The sequence below is a fragment of the Acinonyx jubatus genome, chromosome B3, assembly GCF_027475565.1.
Source record: "Acinonyx jubatus isolate Ajub_Pintada_27869175 chromosome B3, VMU_Ajub_asm_v1.0, whole genome shotgun sequence".
Lineage (NCBI taxonomy): Eukaryota > Metazoa > Chordata > Mammalia > Carnivora > Felidae > Acinonyx > Acinonyx jubatus.
In genome coordinates this window covers 79,369,653-79,394,218 of record NC_069386.1, presented here as the reverse complement: position 1 = coordinate 79,394,218, position 24,566 = coordinate 79,369,653, and the positions used below count along the sequence as shown (strand labels likewise).

General features: G+C 38.0%; 1 protein-coding gene across 6 annotated transcripts in view; it reads left to right on the top strand.

The window, feature by feature from the left end:
* Positions 1-2,978: 2,978 nt before the first annotated feature.
* HECTD1 (HECT domain E3 ubiquitin protein ligase 1) overlaps positions 2,979-24,566 on the top strand; it is an 89,806-nt gene continuing 68,218 nt past the window's right edge. For 5 of the 6 annotated variants that reach the window (XM_027065531.2, XM_027065529.2, XM_027065528.2 and 2 more), the window contains exons 1-3: positions 2,979-3,119; positions 4,564-4,724; positions 23,885-24,119. In XM_027065531.2, coding sequence (XP_026921332.1) covers positions 4,585-4,724; positions 23,885-24,119 — 375 coding nt within the window. In that variant the 5' untranslated portion in view covers positions 2,979-3,119; positions 4,564-4,584. Of the gene's footprint in view, positions 3,120-4,453; positions 4,725-23,884; positions 24,120-24,566 lie in introns of all 6 variants that reach the window. The other variant, XM_053224337.1, reaches the window with a different exon arrangement.

Below are 24,566 nucleotides of genomic sequence, written 5' to 3'. Positions count from 1 at the left end.
CCACAGAGGCAGACAAGGGAACTGTGTTCACATCTACCCTCCCCTAGATTTATAGTTTATTGAAGATGAGGCCTGTGACTCACTGTGCCTGGCACATAGCAATTCCCAATGGCCATTATTCTTATATTTTGACACCAAGGTGAAATATTACCACGTAAACATATCTTGGTTTCTTGGGACATATATTCAAGTACGGTCAGTTGCCATCACAAGATCTTCTGTTTTCTTCAGGGCTTTATTCTTTTACTTTAATGTTCTTGTTCACATTTGAATTTAAAATAATAATTACAATAAAAGTCACAGTACTTTTTGGATAAGGTTTCTTTAAAGCATACCTCAATCATTCATTTTGGGGTAGAAGTAGATGGTGCAAATAAAGATGGTAAAGGAATAAGGGAAAATACCTTAAAATTTCAGTAAAGTGGGGGCACTTAGCTGGCTTAATAAGTAGAGCATGCAACTCTTGATCTCTGGGTTGTAAGTTCGAGCCCCACATTGGGTGTAGAGATTACTTAAAAAAAATAAAATCTTTAAAAAAAATTTAGTAAAGAGTAGTCTCTTCCAACTTTTCATTTTTTTTAAGTTTTAATTTTTTTATATTGAAAGAGAGAAAGAGAGAGAGAGAAAGAGAGAAAGAGAGAGAGCTCAAGGGGCAGAGAGAGAGAATCCCAAGCAGCTCTGCATTGTCAGTGCAGAGCTGGATACCGGGCTCAAACTCACTAACTGGTGAGATCATGATCTGAGCCCAAACCAAGAGTCTGATGCTTAACCAAATGAGCCATCCAGGTGCCCCTCTTGTAACTTTTCTATTTTCTGTTAATAGCATAATCATTTTCCTAGCTTCCAAGTGCTCTCTCTGCAGGTTAAAAAAAACAACAACAACAAAAAAAAAACGAAATGAAGTCAATCATTTAAATTCTGATATATCTTTTTAAAAAATAAAAATATTTTTTAGATTTAGGTCTTTATTCTTTAAAAAAAAATTTCTTTTTAATGTTTGTTTATTTTTGACAGAGACAGACTGCGAGTGGTTTAGGGCAGAGAGAGAAGGAGACACAGAAGCAGAAGCAGGCTCCAGGCTCTGAGCTGTCAGCACAGAGCCCGACGTGGGGCTCGAACTCACGAGCTGTGAGATCATGACCTGAGCCGAAATCGGACGCTCAACCGACTGAGCCACCCAGGCGCCCCTAGCTCTTTATTATTGCCAATAACTAGGCCCTTTCTCCCTCCACCTATGGAGGATTTCAGCAACCTCCCAGCTAATTTTCTTATCTAGGTAGCTCCTTTTAAGCCATTCTGTCAATCTTTCTAAGACCTAATTCTTCTAGACAGTATTCTAATCCAAAACTTGCTACTCACCTAAGCTTAAATTCTGCATCTGGCATTCGAGGCCCTACTTACTTTAGTCCCTACCTTCTCTCCCCTTCATTGTTTAATGCAGATTCTTTGCTCGGGGCACTGTCCCTCTTTCCTTTGTCAGAAGATATCAGGCTTTGCTTGTTTTCTTCCCCCTCCCTTGCACTGTTTATATTCCACCCATTCTTCAAGGTACAGAAAGAATGCTACTTCCTCCTTGAAGATTTTCCTGGTAGCTCCAAATCATGTTTATAGCTACCAAAGAATTTTCTGTATGTGTTGTAGTTGTGACAAGATAGTGGAATCCTCTACCCTTTTCTCTTGATTTGAACTAACAGGAGACCTAGGGATCATTACCTGCGACAGTGGGACAAGTGCCTATATGTTTGAAGTGAAAATCTGTAATTTCCAAAATACTGGCTAAGCATATGCAGGTTGCTTAAAGGGACACAAATTCTATCATGTAATATTCATTTTTGTTTAAAAGATGAAAAGGGGAAAGTACAGTGAGAGTGTCCGAGGTATGGGTTTGCTTATCTCACAAACCAAGGGGTTCGTTTCTTTATTAAAAACAGCTATATTTACATTTCCAATTAATACATCCTAAAAATCTCCAAGTACGTCTTAGAAGCAAGCGGACTTTATTTTCAAAGCGTGTAAAACAAAACGTTTGAAAGGAATAACCACGGATGTACTTGAGACCACAACCCACAGAAAAGACAGTCAAAAGCACACTTTCAGCTGCGCTGCTTACCGGGACGCCACTGAGCCTGAATTCACGCTTTTTGCAGCTCAGTTCTCTTATCAGTGGGATGGAGATAATACTTGAAAATATTTTCTGCTCAGGGTTATGGTGAAAGGTTTTCTTTCTCGTGAACTGCAGGGGGTTCGCCTCCCAGTACACCGGGTGGGGGGGAGGGTGCTTTTCCTTCTGCGACGCACTTCCGCGCGCGAGTAGGGCTGCTGGGCGGGGAGGAGGGGAGCTCGCGTCGGAGTGCCGGCCGCCGGGCCGGAGACTAGGCAAGGACAGGTTGGGCCACCGCTATGACGTGCAGGGTGGGGGCCTAACAGCAGGAACACGCTAAGTGTGTAGGCACGGTGCAAAAGAAGCTGAGCGTGCGTGCACCAGTGTGCGGGGGTGCTGGGAGCGTGCTCGCATTGCCAGCGAAGCGTAAAGGGGCCAAGGCATACGACCGAAAAGCGACTCCTGATAAGGGAGTCCGAGGCCCGCGGGGCCAGACCGTCCCGGTAGTGGCGGCCACGCGTCCGGTCGCCCGGCGCCCCAGGTTGGCGCTGCTGCGCCGCCGGCCGACAGGTCTCCGCAGCGCCCCACGTGGCGGCCTGCGGGGCCGCTGCCGGGAGAGTCGATTTGCTCCGCCTCCGCCGAGCTCGGCTGCCCTCCGCAGCTTCCCCGCCCCGCTCTCGTTCGACCCTCCTCCCTTACCCCTCCGGGATCGCGATGGACGCGGACTCCCCCCGCCGCCGGCAGCACCGCGCGAGCCTCTGAGCTTCAGGCCTGAGGAGCCGCGTGCTGGGGACCGGACGTGCGCTGGTTGCAGCCGGTCGGGGGAACCTCTCGCTTCCCTGTCACCAGGTCCCCACGGAGGAAGGGGAGGGACGAGGCGCGGCTTTTCCTGTGCCGCTTGCCCGGCTCGACCTGCGCGGCCTGCGGCTTCCTGGTAACTCGAGGGCCGCGGCCGGGCCTGGCTCTGCCCGCGGCCTGCTTGGAGCTGGACGGGAGCGGTTTGGGACGACAAGCCCGGGTAAGAGCTTAAAGGATAGGGAGGCGGGAGTGCCTTACGCGGTCGGAAGGGCCAGCTTGGGGGCCGGGATCCGGGATGCCCGGCGGCGTCCCGGGAGTGAGACCCCAGCCCCAGATGAGGTCGGCCGGGCTGCTGCGGGCTTACCCGCTTAGCCCCTTTGTTCCCGTCCCTCGGCCCTGCCCGCGGCGGGGCCCGGCTTGCCGGAGCCGGAGCCCGCGGCGGGCCCCCCTTGCCCTTGAGAAGGGTTCGCCGCCGGGTCGGCCAGGGACGTCCCCCGGAGCCATGGAGTTCCGGGCGCAGCTCCCGAGAGACCCGCCGCCCTGCTCGGCCCGGCGGCCTGTTCTGGGCACTGGAGCTTGCTGCTTCTCCTCCTGAACTTCCCCCTCCTAGACACAGGTAGCTAACTTAGCGGGGTTTGGTGCCAAGAAACCAGAGCCAGGTGCCTGCGCCTCCCGGCGCGGGGCTCGGCTGGGCCCGGAGTGTTGGGTCATTCCTGCTGGTCGCCGCCGTTGGGTGCCCACCGTGATCCGCGGTTGGATTCACACACCTGCAGCTGGCGTACGTGGGACCCAAAGCTGTCGTCCCGTCAGGGCGCCTACGGACTTTTGTAATGACTTGCCTTTTGGGGCTGCTTCTCTTGTTTCGTGTTTTTTTGTTTTGTTTTGTTTTTAAGCCAACTGCCCCATTCTGTGGGGATGGGGAAAGAGGACCGTAGATTGGCTTGTATTCTGATCCGTAAGGTGTTAGTCCATTGCATTTACTTTTAGCATTTCTTTTTTAAACTTTTAAGAATAGTTGCCAGGACTGCCAGAACTCTTAACCAAGCCTTTATTCATAGATACATCTTGTATCTAATTATTGTTCGTATGTGGACATCTTAAGCAATAAGTAAATTAGGAAGTAAGCAGAATTTGTGGAATTGGAGATAATCTTAAAGCAGAAACTTTTTTTAGAGGGGGATTGGATCAAAGTGTTTAGAGCCTCCTCAAAATACTGAATCTAACCCTTATCTGAAGATCAGTTTTGGGTGGAGGAGGGGGGAAGAAGTTTGCTGGAAAAAAAAAAAAGAACCTTTAGGAAGGTGTTCTTTGCCTTTTGGCACAGTCGTTGGGTGATAGCAGTAGTGGGATCTGAAGCTTGTTTGACTGTGTTTGACAAAGACAGCTCTGGTTTCCAGTTAAGTAGAAACTACCTACCCTTATACTCTTGTGCAAAACTGGTTTTTATTTAGTATGATATATAAACATTAAACATGAGGAATAAGTAAGGGAAGTGGAAAAACTGCTTTAAAGTACTTTCTCCAAACATACTTATGAGTCTTTTCTAATTCCTAGGACACCAGGAACATTTGGTTCTAGCTGATATAAAAGAAAAAAAATTTTAACCCAAGCTGATCTGTCCTGGATATTTAAAAGGAATTTTCCTTTTACTTTTTTAATTTAAGCAAAGAGGCTTTTAAAAAACCATGGCAGATGTGGATCCTGATACATTGTTGGAATGGCTACAGATGGGACAGGGAGATGAAAGGGACATGCAGCTAATAGCCCTTGAACAGCTATGCATGCTGCTTTTGATGTCTGACAACGTGGATCGTTGTTTTGAAACGTAAGTACATCCCTTCATCATCTTTTGGAGTTGCTCTGGTGACATCTGTTTTCAACCATTTGCTGACTTCACTTTGCATAGAATTTTCTCTAGTGAGTTTTAAAGTTAACTTTTTAGAAGTTTCTGCAGTTTTACATTTTATTTCTGAGAAATAAAAATTAGTAAGTGAAGAAATTCCTGTAATGATCATTGTCATGACACAAATGTGTTTGTTGAATGAATAGGAATTAGGGAAAACTAATTGTAACTTGATTCATTTTCAAAATACGTTATGAACTGAGAAAATACAAATACTTCTTTAAAGGTACCTATTTCTGTACCAAGAAATTACCTTGAAATAAACAAGGAAATAGAAAAGATAATGAACTTAGTTTCCAATCTCCCCTTTCTTCATTAGTATTATATGACATTGTACTTTTGTTAAAGCAAATGATTGCTTTGTAAATTTCAGTTTGGAGGGTTTAAATTGGATGTTACTCTTATAGCATATTTTTGGAATGGTAGAAACAGATTTTGAAATTTTAGAGAGTTTAAACAGTTTTATTCAGAGGTTTTAATGTAGAATTAGTGCAGAAATGTAAAAGAGAATTCATTACTAGATTGGCTATAAATGTTGTTTTTTTCCCTCGGGTGATACTTGCCCAGTTAGATTAACCATTCTTCTGAATGCTGAACACATTTGGTTTTTATTGTTTATTTTATATTAATTAATTACAATTTTGAATTCCAGTAGTTAGTAAATGAAAACTCAGTTGTTTTCTGTATTTGTTTTAATACTAGTTTGAAGAAATTAGAAAATGTTTTAGATGTTGACTTAAAATTTGGTATAATTATTTTAATTTCTTTGGATGGCAATAAAGGCTCTTATTACTAAATTGACAAAGTATTTTTAATTGTTTTCAATTTTGAATGAATAAGATGAATTAATAAACGAAAATAACTTTTGGTTGTAAATCTGATTAAAATGATAAAAATCTTAAGATAAAAACCCTTATAAACAAAGTTTCAAAATCACAGTTTGTTAATGGCCAATTTATGTCAACTAGTTTTTGTTATTAACAAACTTTATAATAATTTAGCCCTCCTGTTGACACTTGTTTTAGCAGGATTCATGGCAAAGTGAAGTAGAATTTTGAATATTCATAGATTTCATTAGAAGGTCTTTATTAACTTGAGAATTACTTTTGGTATTTTATTAAAAAAATTTTTTGTTTTTAATTTTTCTTTTTCTTTTCTTTTTTATTTATTTTGAGAGAGACAGAGACAGCACAATTGGGGAGGGACAGAGAGAGAGAGAGAGAGAATTCTAAGCACTTACAGTGTGGAGCCTGATGTGGGGCTTGAACTCATGAACTGTGAGATCATGACCTGAGCCTAAACTAAGAGTTGGACACTTAACCAACTGAGCCACCCTGGTGCCCCTAAAAAAAAAAAAAAAATTTTTAAAGTTTATTTATTTTGAGAGAGAGGGTGGGAGAGAGAATCCCATGCAGGCTCCATGTTCAGCATGGAGCCTGACAGAGGGCTGGATCCCACAACCATGAGATCATGACCTGAGCTGAAATCAAGAGTTGGACACTTAGCCGACTGATCTGCCCAGGGGCCCCACTTTTGGTATTTTAAAAAGTTATACTTGTGGGTGTCTGGGTGGCTTAGTCAGTTAAATGTCCAACTTTGGCTCAGGGCTAGTGAGTTTGAGCCCCACGTCGCGCTCTGTGCTGACAGCTCAGAGTCTAGAACCTGCTTTGGATTCTTTGTCTCCCTCTCTTTGCCCGGTTCCCCTGCTCACACTGTCTCTCTCAAAAATACACGTTCAAAAAAATTTAATAAAAAAAAAAAAAAGTTACACTTGCTAGTCAAATTAACAGTTGTTTTGCATCTTCTCTTAGGTACTAATGTATAGTAATTTGTAATGGCATTAAAAAAAGTGTTACCATATAAGAACAATTTTTAAGGACATTTTTAAAATATAAAACTCATCCCTATATAAAATTCTACCATCGTAACATAATTGTTATTTTTTCCATTTTCCCTTCTAGACTTTTATATTTGATACAATGTAATTTTAAGAAAGATGAAATTAAAGTCGATGTGACTTATATTTTTTATTTACTTAGTAAAGATACAAGACTATTTCAAATTGGAATGGTTATCCCTGTTTCATGTGGCATAACAGTCATTTGTCTACCTAAAAATGGATGTTTGATTAAATTTGTGACAATTAAAAAAAGAAACAAAACTTAGTTTGCTCTCTTTGTTCTTTAGTCAGATTTTTCTTGTCATAAGGAAAATTTAAACCAGAGAGGCCCCATAGTGAGGTGGAAAGAATGGGCTGTGGCATCAGAGATCTGAGTTCAGATTCTTGGATTCTTGATCAGCTACATGTAATTTAGCTTTTGAGAGCCTTTCTTTCTCTATAAAATAGCAGTTATCTTCTTTATTGTAGGCTCTTTGTGAGGATTAAATGAAAGAATGTATGTGAGAAGTGTTTTGGTTCAAGTGGGCTGCATACTAATATTAAATTTCTAATTTTGAATTTCATTTTGGGACTTTATTTTGTAAAAGTGATTGATTTTGGAGAGCCTTTTTAAATTCTTTGCAACAGTCAACAAATAAGGTAGGGAAAAACAAGATGATACGCATATTTTGAATATTGGTGAAAATCTCCCATACCAACTTGAATTCATAAGATACTAGCAAAGAGTCCTTAGTTACATTGAGTAAATATATGTTCAGATATTAATAGTTATATGTTTAGTCAAAAAAGGCAGATGTTAAGTCTTTTTTTTTAATTTAGATTTTACATGGCTCTCCATTTTTTGTACCAGTTTTGACTGTCTTTTTGAAGTTAATGAATATATATTTTCTGTGAAACTGTGATGTTTCTTAGTAATGCCTGAACTTATAAGGTTATGCCCTAGAGAGTAAAATTCAAGTTCGGGGTTAGTTTTTGCTTTCATTTGTGGTTAATGAGTTAAATTTAATATGTTACAAATTTAATAAGAATTAAATGAATTACAAATGATTTTGCATTCACATTAAAATGGATGATTATTGTACATACTATTATAAGTAGATGCATCCTGGGTTCTCGTAGATCCTGCCTACTATATTTTCAGACAGTATAATTGAAAAGTTGTCTTTTCAGGGTGGAATCTAAGATTTCCCCAGAAGATCTAGAAAATGAAATATTAGGGGTACTACTTTTAGGTACCAGAAGGCTCTTTTTTTAAAAATAATCATCTTAGTTAATTATGAGGGCATGAAAGGATACAAAGTCTCTTGCTCTCCTGTTTCTGACTAATCAGTTCAAAGGCAACCACTATTAAAGATTTTCCTAGTGTATTCTTTGGGTGAGATCCCAAAGAAGACTCTCTCGAGTCTGGATTCCAAAGTGGTTGAATACAGTGGTAAAAACCTTCTCTTGTGTATTTACAAGAAAAAATAAAAAATACTTACAACAGTGACAAAGGTTTAACCTTATAAATTGTCTTCCTACTTTATGTCAGATGTTAGAGATATGGTGATGACCAAAACAGATAGAGTCTCTGCTCTTATGGTGCCTACTAGTCTAATAGGGAAGGCAGATATTAAGTAATTATAGAAATAAAATTGTGGTTATAAATTGTGATAAGTGCGATGAAGGAAAAGGTTAGGGTGCTATGACCGTATGTAGAACACACATGACCTGGAGGGGTGGGAATGGTCACTGTGGCCTTCTTTGAGGAAGTGGTTTTTCCTAGAGATATGAAGGATGAATAAGTTTATGGGATAAAGTATGAAGAGGTGAGGTAGAAAGGTGTTCAAAGAAGAGGCGATGTGTGAAGAATTTGAAGTGGCTAAGTATGACGTGATTGAGTAACTTAGAGAAAACTACTGTCACTGGGACAAGGAAAGGTTGCAGAGTGCTTTGTAGAAGGTAGAGGCTAGATGGGATGGAGTCTTGTATATATGACAAGAAAAGCTTTTGGTTTTATCTTAAGAGATAAAAGTACTGTAGAAGACTGTGGAGTACTGTAAGAGTGACTGATGTGATTATGTTTGTCTTTCAAAAACATTAACTACTCTAACAAAAGTAGATAGGTGGAGAGGACAGAAAGAACAAATGCTTGTAGACTTGGTAGATTATTATCCAGAGAGAGAGGTTTGTAGTAACAGAAATAAAAAGAAGTGGATAGATTTGAGATAGATTCAGGAGGTAAAATAGAACTTGTCGAATGATTGTATATGAGAGTGAGAAAGGAGGTATCTGGAATATTCAGGTTATAATGGATGATGGTGCCATTCATTGAGAGAGAACACTGGAAGAATTTTGAGGGGCTAAGAACATGAGTTTGGATTTGGCTGGATTCTCATATCTGCCTCTGCATTCAGTCTGTTGCATTGTATTTTGATTGAAATGTATGAAAAAAAAATCCTCCATAGATGTAGTTGGCAAAGGGAGGAATGTTGTAATGATTTTTTAAATATAATTATGGGTATTCTTCTTTGATACCATACAAAACTGGACAAGTGATAGTTTCTTAAGGGTTAGTTACAATGTGGATTCTGAATCATGTCAGTGAACTTTTTATACTCTGTACCCATTTTTAAGCTTGTACAATTGTGCACTGATCATTGATTTACTGAGCTGTACAGATATTCCAAATGTTAACATATGTCATTCTACAGTATCACAAACTCACATTTGTTTAATGTGAATACTGATATCAGAAAAGCTTCAATATTGGGAAGCTGTCCAGTTCATGGTGGCAGATACAAGTTTTCCAAAATTGTCATTTTTGCTTGAGAGCTTTAATGTTATCATTGGCGATAAATACTGTCAGTTGTTTTCCTTGAAGTGGAAGGCTTATTTACTTCGTTAAGTTTTAAGAAAATGTTTGCTAGATATCCAAGTCTGAATAATCATGGTTTGTCGGAAGTTCTTTCAAGTAAACATGGTGTTGCATGAAAAAAGTGTCTAGTTCAGTTCTATAACAGTGCTTTCCTTTGACACAACCATCATTCTTCAGGATGCAGAAGTGCTTTACACTTACTTCCATTTTCTGATGTAGGATATTAAAAAAAATAGGTATTCGAGGGTTGAGTTACAGTAAAATAATTATTTTTGCTTCATCAAGGTTATTCTGTAGTGAAATTGGCTCCTCCCTCCCCCCCATGCTAGAGCTTGGCAGTGAAGAATCCAGTTAGTAGTAGTACAGTTTAGTACCCCTGGCCTTGATTCATGCTGAAGCACCAGCAGTTTCATCCACCATTGCTTTTGCATCGTTAGTATACATGTCAACACAGGAGGAAAGTGATTCAAAAAGAGAAAGGACAATTGTGTTTAATTGTGGTGAGAGGTCAAGTAGGGTGAAGACTGAAAGATGTCCTTTAGCCTCATACTCAAGGGCATTGATCTTTTTTTTTCTTTATTTATTTTGAGAGAATATGGGCATGAGTGGGGGAGGGGCAGAGAGAGGGAGTGACAGCATCCCAAGAGGGCTCCGCAGTGCCAGCACGGAGCCCAACGTGGGGCTTGAATTCAAGAACTGAGAGATCATGACCTGAGCTGAGGTCGAGTTGGACGCTTAACTGACTGAGATCATTGATCTTAATGAGAGCTGAATGGAGGGTGATAAGGGGCAGATTTGAATTGGTCCAGAAGTAGGATATGAAGAAATAGAGATGGGGAGTGTGGAGAAGGTTTTTGAAAAATTAGATTGGAATGGGGGTGTAGGGTTTTGTCTTTTAAAGGTTATAGAGGTAGGAGAGAGAATGGAATATATATAGTGTTTAGGATTCTGAGAAACTGGGAGAAAATCAGCTTCTGTTAAGACTGGTGCTTTTTAAACTTCAGTGTGCATGATGTGAATCATCTGGGGATCTTGTTAAATTGCAAGTTATGATTCATTTGGTCTGGTGTGCTACCTGATAGTCTGCATTCCTAGTATGCTGCCAGATAATGCTGAAGCTGTTGATCAGAATATCTTAGTTTAGTAGCAAAGCTCTCACTGTTGGAGAGAGAGATTTTATGTGTTCTTGTTGTAAAGCAGGGAAGATGGAGAGATTAAATGCAGATGTTTTAGGTTTGATGGTAAAAAGCTGAAGGGATTTCTGTCTGATGACATCTGTTTTCTCCCTGGAGTAGGAGACTAAAAAGAGTGACAATACCTCGGATTGGTATGGGGAAATTATTATGCTCATATAGTGCTAGTAGCTTCATAACAGATATCCCTGTCTCCAAGCTGACTGTACCCAGAGTTATAGTCTTAAAATATTCATGGTCTTTTCCCCCAACTTTTTTGAGGTGTAAAGGGTCTTAAAATACTGATTTGATTGTATCACTCACTTTTACAAAATCTTCTGGGTCTTTACCTAATGGACAGAATTTAAATGTTGATTTCGAAGACATCTCCTGTGTTCCTACAGTACTAGATACATAATATAACTACTACTTTTGTTTTTCTGTTGCTAAGCATAGTGCCTGGCATACAATAGCTAATATCCAGATACTGAGAAACTGAAGAAATTATTCATGTTGTGCTTGTTTTTCACTTAGGCCTAAAATGCCTAAAAAAAGTACTTACAGAGTCATGAAATTAGTTGGTAAGCATGCAAGAGAAGGAGCATTGTATTCTCTGTAGTACAAACAATGACAGCATCAATATGTATTTTCCCTACCTCTCTGTGTTTATGTACCTGCCTTTTCCATATTAACTCCTGTTCTCATCTACCTCATGGTAGAGTAACAGGGAAGTGAAATTACTTTTTTGATCAGCCCACAGCTGATGCTTTCTTGATTAGAGAATGTTCACCAAATATGTATAATCCTGAAAAGTTAAGTAATTTCTGTTTACAGAAATCAGGTGTTTATATACTTCTTTTCAGTGGACAGCAGAAAGAAGCGCTGGAAGATGAAAACCATTCTCTAAGGTTTTCATCCCTGGGCTCTAGGGGGCTCATAGATAATGATCTTCAGTGAGCTTTGTTTATCAAAGTGTCTATCGCCTTAAAATGTAAAAAAAAAAGCCAACTCTTCCAGTTTATAGAAAATTTTAGACCTTTGAGTTCCTCAGAGCTTATCACTGTCTTGCTCATCTTTCTATCCTACCCCCCAACACTTAGCACAACACTTGGCATAAAAAGGCATTCAGTAGATATTTGTTGGATGAATTGCAGTCAGATTTGTGTGTGTATTTTAACTGGAGAAAAGCAAGTCTACATATTGGAATTTTACTCCTTTTTTCTTTGAGAGGGAAGGCCATAATTTTCAACTGCCGTGCCATGAGTTATTTTTAGTTAAGCAACACAGAGTCAAAGCTGGGACAGGGACAAAAATAAAATAAAAGATTTGGGGCACCTGGGTGACTTGGTCAGTTGAATGTCTGACTCTTGATTTCAGCTCAGGTCATGATTTCAGGGACATGGTATCGAGCCCCGCATGGGGCTTAATGCTGAACATGCAGCCTGCTTAAGATTCTCTCTCTGCCCCTTTCCCTTGTTCACACTCTTTCTCTCTCTAAAATAAAAAAATTAATAAAATAAAATAAAAGATGAAAGGACTTAAAAGATGCTATTTATTATCTTTACAAAACCAAATTTATTAGACTTTTATAGTTAAACTTTTGTTTAGTTTTATATAAAAGAAATGGAGAATTTACAGACCGTAGTCAGTAAAATATTGCCACTATACATAACTTCCTTTTTTTTTAAAGTTAAATTTTATATTGTAAATCTTAAGAAATCTTGGCCAAAATTCAAGTGATGCAGTCTAGAAAAAGAGTATGATATAGTATAAAAACTATTACAGTGCCCAGGGAAATTATTTCCCTTTGGAACCTTATGAAACTTGTTCTTATTTTAAGTTATTTATCTCTGCTTTTCATCAGGGAAAGGTTCTGATGTGATTGCAGGTAGCATTTTGGAAACCATTGCTTAAATATGGATTCATCTGAAGTTTCTTAATCTCATTGGTGTGGTTGACTGCTCTGACAGTTCCATATAGATGAGTAATCCTAATGTTTCCTAATTAAGAAACATAGACCTTTGAGTCTATAGGTTGGTATTATAGTATAGTACTAGGTTTAATACACTGTATAAATGTAATTTCTACCCATAAAGTAAGAGACAAATATTTAGCAAGTAAAATTTTGAAAAACTCTTTAATTGAAAATAAGATTTTATACCATAGGTGTATACTTTTAGTGCTATTCAGGGAGGTCTGTGATTATTATATGCATGATCTTTATTTTTTTTCTTAAATATATTTAAATTACAGTAAAGTTCCACTTTTGACAAATGCAGAGCCGTGTAACCACCACCCACAGTTGAAATGCATAGCAGTTTCCTAGAGCCGTACCTTTGAAGTTAAATCCTTCCCCAACTCCAGTGCTTGACCATCAGTGGTTTGTTCTCTGCTGCTATAGTTTTGTCTTTTACACAGTGTTGTATGAGTAGAATCATATATACGTTGTGTAGCCTTTGAATCTGGCTTCAGATTCAAATGTAAATGTAGTATATTGCATTTGATAATCATCCATGTTGCTGTGTGTGTAATAGTTCCTTCCTTCCCATTGTTGTGTAGTACCATTTTATGGATGCATCCCAGAGGTGGTTTATCCATTTACCTCTTGAAGGTAAATGGTTTTTCTAGTTTTGGTCATTATGACCAAGGTTGCTATAAACATTAGCATACAGATTTCTGTGTAAATATGAATTTTCATTTCTTCTGAAATTCTTAGAGAAAAATCTGACAAGATGCAGAAATTGGGAAACTGATTTCAAAATTACATGGAAATGCAAAGGACCTATGCTAACCAAAACAAGTTAGAGGACTAATGATACTGTATTTGAATCCCTGTTCTATAGCTACAGTAATCAAAACAGTGTGGTATTGATGTAAAGCTAAATGGATTGATGAGATGGAATAGTTCAGAAATAGACTCATGTACAGGGACACCTCATTTCAACAAAGGTGCAAAGGCAGTTCAGTGGAAGAGGGTAGTTTTTTTTTGTCTGTTTGTTTTTTATGGTGCTAGAACAATTGTATCCACATGGAAAAAAGAAAACTGTGATTCATATCCCACACCTTACACAAAAATAAACTTAAAATTAATCATAGATCTAAATGTTAAATGTATAATTATAAAATCTCTAGAAGAATACATAGGAGATAACCTTTGTGACCCTAGGTTAGGCAAATATTTCTTAAATAAACACCAACAACACAATCCGTAGGAATAAATTGATATGTTTAACTAATTCTTTCTGTAATAGAGGACTGTTAAGGTTACTTAATTCTTCTTGAGTGAATTTTGGTAGTATGTCTTTGAAGGAATTTATGGGCATAGAGTTGTTTGTAGTATTCCTTTTTTATCCTTTGGATGTTTGTACAGTATGTAGTGATAATTTTCTTTTTCATTTTGAGACTGGTAATTTTTATCTTTTGATCAATCCGACTAAAGATTACCAATTTTATTAATCTTTTCAAAGAAGCAGCTTTTGGTTTAGTACATTTTTTATATTTTCTTGTTTTAAGTTTTATTGATTTCTGTTCTGTATTAGTTCCTTCTGCATTGGTTTGAAGTTTAATTTGTCCTTTTTTTCTGGTTCTTAGGTGGAAGCTTAGGTTACAATTTGAGACCTTGTCTAATATAAGCATTTAATAATAAATTCCTCTTTTCGCTTTAGTTGATTTTGTTTCTTTTCATTTGGCTCACAAAATTTAAAAACTTCCTTTAGAACTTTCTTTTTTACCCATAGGTTATTTAAAAGTGTTGCTTAAGTTACAAATATTTGGGGGTTTCCAGATATTTTTGTGTTCTTGTTGTGGTCAGAGAATATACTTTATATTATTTTAATTATTTTAAATCTGTTAAGGTTTGTATTATGGCCCATGTGTCTGTTTTTTGGTGATTTGTCCACATGCACTTGAGAAGAATGTATATTCTGCTCTTGTTGGGTGGAATGTTCTCTAAGTGTCATATTAGGTCAGGTTGATTGATAGTGGTGATCAGTCCATATTGTTGATTGCCTGTCCATGTGTTTTATAGGTTCCCGAAAGACATGTGTTGAAGTCTCCAAGTATTTCTCTTCCATTATTTCTGTTTTTCCAGTATTTTGAAGCCTTGAGGTGTCTTTAAAAGGATTGTTTTCTTGGTGAATCAACCCTTTTGTCATTATGAAAAGACTCTTTTTATCTCTGGTAATTTTCCATGTTCTAAAGTTTATTTTGTCTTCTATAACTGTAGCCACTCAAGCTTGCTTGCTTTTTTTTTTTTTTTTTTTAAGATTTTATTTTAGGTAGCCTCTACACCCAACATGGGGCTCAAACTCACAACCCTAAGATCAAGAGTCACATGCTTCACTGACTGAGCCAGCCATGCACCCTGCAAGCTTTCTTTTGATAGTGTTTGTTTAGTCTATGTTTTCCCATCCTTTCAGTTTTAACCAATCTGTGTCATTGTATATATGTGGGTTTCTTGTAGACAGTATATGGTTGGCTTGTGTGTGTGTGTGTGTTTTAAGTAGGCTCCACGCCCACTGTGGCACTTGAACTCACAACCCTGAGATTAAGAGTCACGTGCTCTATTGAGCTATTGGCTTGTGTTTCTTTAAATCCAACCTGACAGTCTCTTGTTTGAAATTGGTGAATTTAGACCATTTACATTTGATATAACTTTTAGTGTATTTGGATATATGTATAATGTTTGAATATTTGTTTTTTGTTCAGTTTTTTTTTCTTTCCTGTCTTTCAAAGTATAGAATATTTTGTAGTGTTATATTTTAACTTAGCTATTGTGTTTTGTCTCTGTCCCTTTATGTATATATATTTTTAAACGTTTATTTTTGAGAGAGAGAGAGAGAGAGAGCGTGTGCGAGTGGGCACCTGCAGGGGAGGGGCAGAGAGAGAGGGGAACACACAATCTGAAGCAGGCTCCAGGCTCTGAGCTGTCAGCACAGGGCCAGTGTGGGGCTTGAACTCGTGAACTCTGAGATCATGACCTGAACTGAAGTCGGCTGCTTAACCAACTGAGCCACCCAGGCACCCCTAATATTTATGTGTTTTAAATTGATATACATTGAAAATCTCAAGATACTCTGTTACAATTTTCACTTTCAGCAGTCAGGTAATGGGAGAAGAATAATCTATTATGTTTACCTATGTATATATTTCTTTTTTTCATTCCTGTAAAGTTCCATGTATCTCTCTGGTGTTCTTTTCTTTCATTCTGAAAAACTTTCTTTAGTATTTCTTTTAAGGAGGTCTGCTACTGATGAAATTCTCTTAGTCTTCCTTCATCTGAGAATATCTTTATTTTGCCTTCATGCTGTGAAGATACTCTTGCTGGATATAAAATTCTGGGTTGAGAGTTCTTTTCAGCATTTTAAAGATATCATTCCACTGTTTTCTCACTTTAATGGTTTCTGATGAGAAATCTGTGCTCATTCTAATCTTTGTTTCTTTGTGTTGTATTTCCCTTGCTCTTTTTAAGGTTTTTAAAAATATATGCCTTTGGCTTTTTGCTATTGGATAATGATTTTTTTCTGTGCATGGTTGTCTTTGAATTTGTCTTATTTGAGGTTTACTGAACTTCTTGAATCTGTATGTCTTTGACCAAATTTGGGAAGCTTCTTCAAATCTATTTTCTATAGCCATTTTTTTCTCCTTTCCTTCTAGGACAATAGTGGCACAAATGTTACATTTTTTGATAATGCTCCCTCAGGTTCCTGAGAGTTTTCCTTTTTTTTCTCCCAATCTTTTTACTCTCTGTTCCATCTGTAAGGTTTTTTCCCCTCACAAATTGTGCTTTTTATTTCTAAAACTTTTATTGGATTCTTTTTTATATTTTCTGTTTCTCTGCTGAAAACTCTGTTTCCAGTCATTTCAAGAATGTTCACATTTACCTGGTAGAGTATAGCTATAAAAGCTGATTTATAATCCTCTTTGGTAATTTTAACATCTAGATTGACTCAGGCTTGCATCTGTTGGCTGTCTTTTTTTCTTGAGTTGGATAGATCAGATTGTACTGATTGTGTTTCAAGTTATTTTGGATTTTATCTTAGATATTTCGGATATTGTGAGATTCTGGGTTTTATAAAAATCCTCTGGAGATAATGTTGATTTTGTTGTTTTATATTGGTATGTAGTCAACCCAGTTAGATTTAGACTGCAAGTTCTGTCTTGCTCTTTGTAGGTGGTGGTTCCAATGTCCGTGATTTCATAGCCTTTGTTATGGTGTTTTGGTCTACTCTGTACATGTGTCATTCTTAGTATAATCTGGGATTTGGATGGTGGATTATGTCATAGTTGTCAAAGTCTTTGCTGCTGTTCTTCACCTCTCCTCCACTGTGCAGTTTGGAGGTGAGCTTAGGATTTGTGTCTTTTTTGCTCTTTCTTCAGAGATTTCCCCTGTATCTTTTGGCTACCCAGAGCCCTTTTTTACTAGTGTTCTGAAACTGGGACTCTCTTGATGTTACAGCTACACTTCTTCCCACCCCCTATCCTCCATTCTTCTTCCCCCTTGTGCTGGGACTAGACTAGACTACCCCCCAGGTGAAAGTATTGAGAAAAAAAGAAGAAGATAATAGGATTCTTCTCATGCTCTTTTGACCACAGGGGCTCCTTTTCTTAGTTCCCAGTTCTCTGCAGGGCCTTAGATGCTCAGGCCACCTCCACTGCACTGTGGATGTGTCATTCATGGTTTAGTTTGAGGCTTAACTCTGAGGCTAGCCTTTGGGCCAGGCAAGGAGAAAAAGCCTCAGTACTTTTTCCTCACACTCTCTGGCTCACAACGACCCTCTTTCTTGGTTCTGAGTTTTTGTTCTGTGCTCCTGCTACATAGTTTGGGGACTTGCCTCATCCAGGGGTCAAACCAGGAAAGAAAAGAGGAAAGGAAAAAGCCCCTGAAACTCACTTCCATCATGGGTCTTTATTTAAGTTTTGACTTCCTATCCAGTCTATCTGCTGTGTACTTTTCAGAGTCCTCAGATACTTTTTTTTTTTCCCAGTAAGTTTATTTTGTGAGATAGAGAACACCAGTGGGGGAGGGGCAGAGAGAGGGAGAGACAGAATCCCAAGCAAGCTCTGTGCCTTCAGTGCAGAGCCTGACATCAGGCTTGAATTCACACACATACCATGAGATCATGACCTGAGCTGAGATTAAGAGTCAGAGTCAGACACTTCACCGACTGAACCACCCAGGTGTCTCAGTTGCTTTTTTTGTTTTGTCCAAGGTTTTTGGTTGCAATCATTGGGAGAAATAGGCTGTGATAAGCTTAGTGAAGTTGACTTGTCCCAAACTTTAAATTTATTTTCTGGGAATTACAAAATACGTTTGTTTCAAAAATTTGAAAAAAAATCAGAAAAGTTTAGAGAATTCTGAATTTCCCAAATTTCTCAGAGTTTAAAGAAGCTTAGAATTTCTCTAATTTTCAGAGAAATTATCTATAACTGCACCATTCAGAAATAAGCCATTTTAACTTTTTCCTCTAGTTTTTTTCTCAGGATATTTTTACACAAACACTAATGGCTATGAGTTTTTTCATTTATTTTATATTTCTGTTAAACAATATTTGTATCATAAGTTTTCAGTAAGTACCTTAATAAAACCTTCATAACCTGTCATACAATTATGTCATATACTTAATTATGCCCTTGTTATTAGATATATATAGTTCATATCACTGAAATCTTTGTACATTTTTGTCTGATAACTTTTTTGAAGTCTTGAATTCACAATTATATATAAAAGGAAATCAAAATTTCCTCATTTGTTTGAAATATTTAATTATTTTTAGAAATCTGACCAAATGTGTTTGTATATAATTATCTTCTTAGAACCACCTTCAAAATGGTACTGCATTTGATAGAGGACCTTGTGGTTGTTTTGAACTTTACAGTTTATTGTAGGAAAATCCAATTGAAGATAATGTTACAAATTTTCATTCCTTGAGCAATGAATGAGTAGGTTTCTAAATTTTGATTTTTATCTTTTAAGAGAAATTGGAATGGAAATTTTAAAATGATGTTTATATTTGCCCAGCATGGTTTTGTATGTACCTCAAGTATGTGTTCATACAGAAATAAGGTCTGTATTAGAAATACAGGAATAAAATATGAATGATTGGAGGAGCACCTGAGTGGCTCATTCAGTTAAGCATCTGACTCTTGATTTTGGCTCAGGTCATGGTCTCATAGTTCATGGGTTTGATCCCCCCATCGGACTCTGTGCTGACAGTGCAGAGCCTGCTTGGGATTCTCTCTCTCTCTCTGTCTCTCTGTCTCTGTCTCGCTCTCTCGCCCTCTCGCCCTCCCTGCCTCTCTTTCTTAACTTTTTTTTTTTTAATGTTTTTTTAATTTATTTTTGAGACAGAGAGAGATAGATAGAGCATGAGCATAGGAGGGGCAGAGAGAGAGGGAGACACAGAATCTGAAGTAGGCCCCAGGCTTCAAGCTGTCAGCACAGAGCCTGATGCAGGGCTTGAACTCACAGACTGTGAGATCATGACCTGAGCTGAAGTTGGAGGCTTAACCAACTGAGCTACCCAGGCACCCCCTCTCTTTCAAAATAAATAAATACACTTCAAAAAATGAAAAAAAATATACTTTAAAAAAATATGAGTGATTGAATTCATTTTGGAATTTACTTGGTAATTTTTTGTTATTCTCATCAGAAACTCTTTGTGTCCTGAAGTGTTTGTATATATGTATATGTGTGTGTGTGTACAGCTTTAGGTTCTTTATTTTCTTGGTGGGGGGTTGAATAATTCTGTGTTTAATATAATTAAAAAAATTGTTTTAATATGAAATTTATTGTCAAATTGGTTTGCATACAACACCCAGTGCTCATCCTAACAGGTGCCCTCCTCAATTCCCATCACCCACTTTCCCCTCCCTCCTACCCCCCATCAACCCTCAGTTTATTCTCAGTCTTTAAGAGTCTCTTATGGTTTGCCTACCTCCCTCTCTAACTTTTTTCCCCCTTCCCCTCCCCCATGGTCTTCTGTCAAGTTTCTCAGGATCCACATAAGAGTGAAAACGTATGGTATCTGTCTTTCTCTGTATGACTTATTTCACTTAGCATAACACTCTCCAGTTCCATCCACATTGCTACAAAAGGCCATATTTCATTATTTCTCATTGTTTATTTATTTTTGAGAGAGACAGCGAGCAGGGGAGAGGCAGAGAGAGAGGGAGACACAGGATCTGAAGCAGGCTCCAGGCTCTGAGCTGTCAGCACAGAGCCTGATGTGGGGCTCAATCTCACCCACCGTGAGATCATGATCTGAGCTGAAGTCTGACACTTAACCAACTGAGCCACCCAGGTGCCCCATTCTGTGTTTAATTTTAAAAGTTTATTAATTTTATTGTGGCCAAATTTTATGAAGTAAAGTTTTATTTTATCTTATTAAATGTTTATTTATTTTGAAAGAGAGAACATGAGCACAGGAAGGGCAGAGAGAGAAGGAGAGAGAGAATGCACTGTTAGTGCAGAGCCTGATGCAGGGCTTAAACTCACAAACCATGAGATCATGACCTGAGCAGAAATCAAGAGTTGGATGCTTAACTGGCTGAGCCACCCAGACACCCCAATGCTAGGCATATATCTTATGTGGATGTCTGAGTAGCTATTTGAATAGTCCAAACAAGAGTTTGAGGTTGGCTTGTAAAAGATGATTGAGAGAAGTGGACAGATTTAGGATATATTTTAGAGGGAAAATTGGTGTGATTTAACTTATGGATTGGATGTGTAATGTGAGGAAAATAGGGGAAAAACTAAGGATGATTCTTAGGTTTCTGGCCTTTTGAATGGTTGTAATAATCACAAAGATGATGATTTGGGAGTGGAGGAACAAAGCAGGAGTTTTGTTTAGGATATGCTCTTTTTAAGGTGCCTGTGATAACCATAAAGTTGAGGTTGAGTTCAACGACCAAGTTGAATTATCTAGCAAGATAGGGTTTCTCTGAAAATGATATTAAGAAATTCTCGGTCGGGGCGCCTGAGTGGCGCAGTCGGTTAAGCGTCCGACTTCAGCCAGGTCACGATCTCGCGGTCCGTGAGTTCGAGCCCCGCGTCGGGCTCTGGGCTGATGGCTCAGAGCCTGGAGCCTGTTTCCGATTCTGTGTCTCCCTCTCTCTCTGCCCCTCCCCCTGTCTCTCTCTGTCCCAAAAATAAATAAACGTTGAAAAAAAAAATTAAAAAAAAAAAATTCTCGGTCAACTATACTCAAAAAAAAAAAAAAAGTTAAAAAAAAATCCCTAACCAACAACTGAAGGCACAGTTTTAAGGTATTCCATGTTAATATTACAATGGTTGTTTTAAAGCAGGAAAACCAGTAGAGTATGTTAAGAAACAATACTTGTTTTAAAAAAAAATACTTGTTAGTGATTTTTTTTAGTTCATTATGAACTTTTAAGTAATATAAGTATAGTTCAACTGTTTTGTGCTTTTTAGAGATCATTAATTAATATTGGCATGTTTTTCCCTGCCTTTTTGCTCAATTTATAGTTGATTTGTATTGAGATTTTGTAATTTGCTTTGATTCTAAACACTTTTTTTAAAATGTTTATTTATTTTTGAGAGAGAGTGAGCAAGCATGAGAGGGGGAGGGACAGAGAGAAAGGGAGACAGAATCTGAAGCAGGCTCCAGGCTCTGAGCTGTTAGCACAGAGCCTGATGTGGGGCTCAAACTCATAAACTGCAAGATCATGACCTGAACCAAAGTCGGGTGCTTAATGAACTGAGCTTCCCAGGTGCCCCTGCTTTGATTCTAAATTAAAAAATTAGTGATTTTATATATGAAAATGCCTAAATACTTTCTCATTGTTGAAAAAGTAAGGAGCCATAAAAAGAATTATTTTTCTGCCCATTTGTACAGCCCATGTTCTGTACTATAATTTTAGAAAGTTCATGAAGCAGGTTTTCACTCTACCTGACATAAAGTAAGCTCTTATGTGTTCTGACCATCTTTATTTTTCTCTTGGTAATAAAATTGATCACAGTTAAAATCTGAGAACCTGTGTTTAGAAATTTTTTTTTTTAAACTGTCCCCTACCCATACTTGTTCAGATTTGTCATATTTTGGAGGACACAGCAGGGAATATAGTCCCCAAATTGGCAAATACTACATTTCCACATGAAATATAGAAAAGTTACACTAAACATTTGTTTTCTGTTAATTTTTTGGTGGGCAGTTTTTGTACTGGGTAAGAAAGATGAATAATTAAAAATTTTAATGTAAAGCATGTGGTAGATCAGTTCTTGTCCTTTGAATCAAGGACTGTCTGCTTCAGCATCTTATTTTTTATTCAAAAGTTACTGTTTTCTAAAGAAAAAAATAGTTTTAAAAACTGTGTTGTTGGGTGAGCCTGGGTGGTTCAGTCAGTTGAGTGTCCAACTCTTGATCTCAGCTTAGGTCATGATCTGATGGTTTGTGGGTTTGAGCACCGCTTTGGGCTCTGTGCTGATGGTGCAGATCCTGCGTGGTATTCTCTTTCTCCCTGTCTTCCCCTCCCCTGCGTGTGCATGCGCACATGTTCACATGCTTTCTGCCTCTCAAAATAAATGTTAAAAAAAAAAAGACTATGTTGTTCCCCAATAGTATTAACATTTTTATAGTCTCTTTTCATTTCTTCAGTTTACTACATATGCATAGGTAGACAGCAGCAAAAGTGCTTTAAGATTCTGATATGCTAGTCAGTCTTCTGATCTTACCTGAGAGCTAGAGGACTATCTCTTATAATGTTGCCTCAGAGCATTTCCTGCTCAGGAAGATTACAAGTGACTGTGTGACAGAGATTGCTAGTGTTGTGGACTAATAAAAACCACCTGTGTTTAATCAATGACTGGTCAATCATGGAATGCAAGAGATTTTTTTTTTTAAGCTTATTTATTTTGAAGTGAGAGTGATAGCAGAGGAGGGGCATAGAGGGAGAGGGTGGGGCTGAGATAGAGAGGGTGAAGTGGTGATAGAGAGGGAGAGAAAGAATCCCAAGCAGGCTCCACACTGTGAGAGCAGAGCAGTACGAAGGGCTCAATCTCATGAACTGAGTGATGATGACCTGAGCTGAGATCAAGAGTCTGATGCTTAACAGACTAAGACATCCAGGTGCCTCTGTAAGAGATCTTCTGAAATCTTTGGTAGTATTCCTGCTGGTAGACTCCTTAAGTTAAGATCATCTAAGCAGATTAAGAGTAGAGTTGCTTTGATGTTCATACAGATAGTTTTAAAGGTAAGCACACAAAAATTTGGAGGACAAAGTAATTCCACTAAAACATTTAGAGCACACTACCTTTTGTGTTATCTGTAATCCATTTAAAGCTTAGTTTGTGCAGAGAAGTTAGAATGATGTATTTGATTTCATGTAACTGAGATTTCTATGAAATGTGAATCATGGTCTTTCATATTTTAAGTGTTGATAAAATATAGGGGATATTATTGGTACCTCACAAATTCTACTTTTGATAAAACTGTTTTATGCAGGTTTATATTAGCAGGCATTAGACTATTCATAGGAAGGAGGAAGAGCTAAAGTTAATTAGTTTAATATGGTTACAATGTACTGAGCTAAGTGTTTATATAATTTTATTTAATTTTTGTAACATCCATATAAAGTATGTATTCTTTAGATATTATCTTTGCTTTACAAATGGGGAAATTGGACCAGAAAGATTACAAAATTGTATGTTTTTCCCTTGTCTGTTAAACCCCAAATCAGTACTTGTTCCCATAAAACAGGATTGAATGATGTTCCTGGCCTTCAGGACCTTTTAATGTAAATAAGGAAATAAAATGATAGATTAGATAGCATGGGCACTGTTTGTATGAGGTTTTAGGAACATGAAAGTACCACTTAGCTATCTGAAGAGGTTAGGGAAGGTTTTATAGAGGAGTTGATGTTCGAGCTGAGTATTGAGTAGGAATTTTTTTTAACGGGGTTTCAAGATAATGCTGCTACTTTATTTAAACTGTTAACTTGATATTTTCAGCAGTGATGAAATTAGCATGTGAGAATTGTTATAGAAACAAAAGCATTGTGAGAAATACTGCCTAATACATATGCAGACACAGTATAAAACGTGCTGTATTATGTTACAGTTTTTATTTATTTTGTTAATATTTTGATGTGAAGAATTTAATAATTCTAGGTGTAATATGATTTTTTTTCACTACAGATGTCCTCCTCGCACTTTCTTACCAGCCCTCTGCAAAATTTTTCTTGATGAAAGTGCTCCAGACAATGTGTTAGAGGTGACAGCCCGTGCCATCACATACTACCTGGATGTATCTGCAGAATGCACCCGAAGGATTGTTGGGGTTGATGGAGCTATAAAAGCACTTTGTAATCGTTTAGTTGTGGTCGAACTTAATAACAGGACTAGCAGAGACTTAGCTGAACAATGTGTAAAGGTAAGTCTTTGTTATTTCTTGGCCCATTTGAAGGTCACTTAGAGAATAAAAAATATATTTTGCTAAAAAAATTCTTTCATTATTCTTTGAGAGTGGTTGACAGCAGTGGAAATCACGGTCCTTGTGGCATTGGAGGAAGATCCTCTGTGGTTTGGGGAAAGAAATCTTATCTTTGATGGAAAATTGTGGGTCACTCACTGCTCATGCGCTTCTGTGCTGGCTCTTGGGTTTCTGGTAGCCACAATCATTTTGAGATAGGTTATCCCTGTTGTTAGCCAAATGATTTTCTCTGAAAATAGTAATAACAGCAACCACAAGTAACATTAACTTTTGGAGTCAGACATTGTACTGAACACTGTACATGTGTTCATTTAAACCTTCATGACAACTTCATATGACATAGGTGCTGCTAACATCAGCATTTCTACTTTCTCAAATAATTCAAGC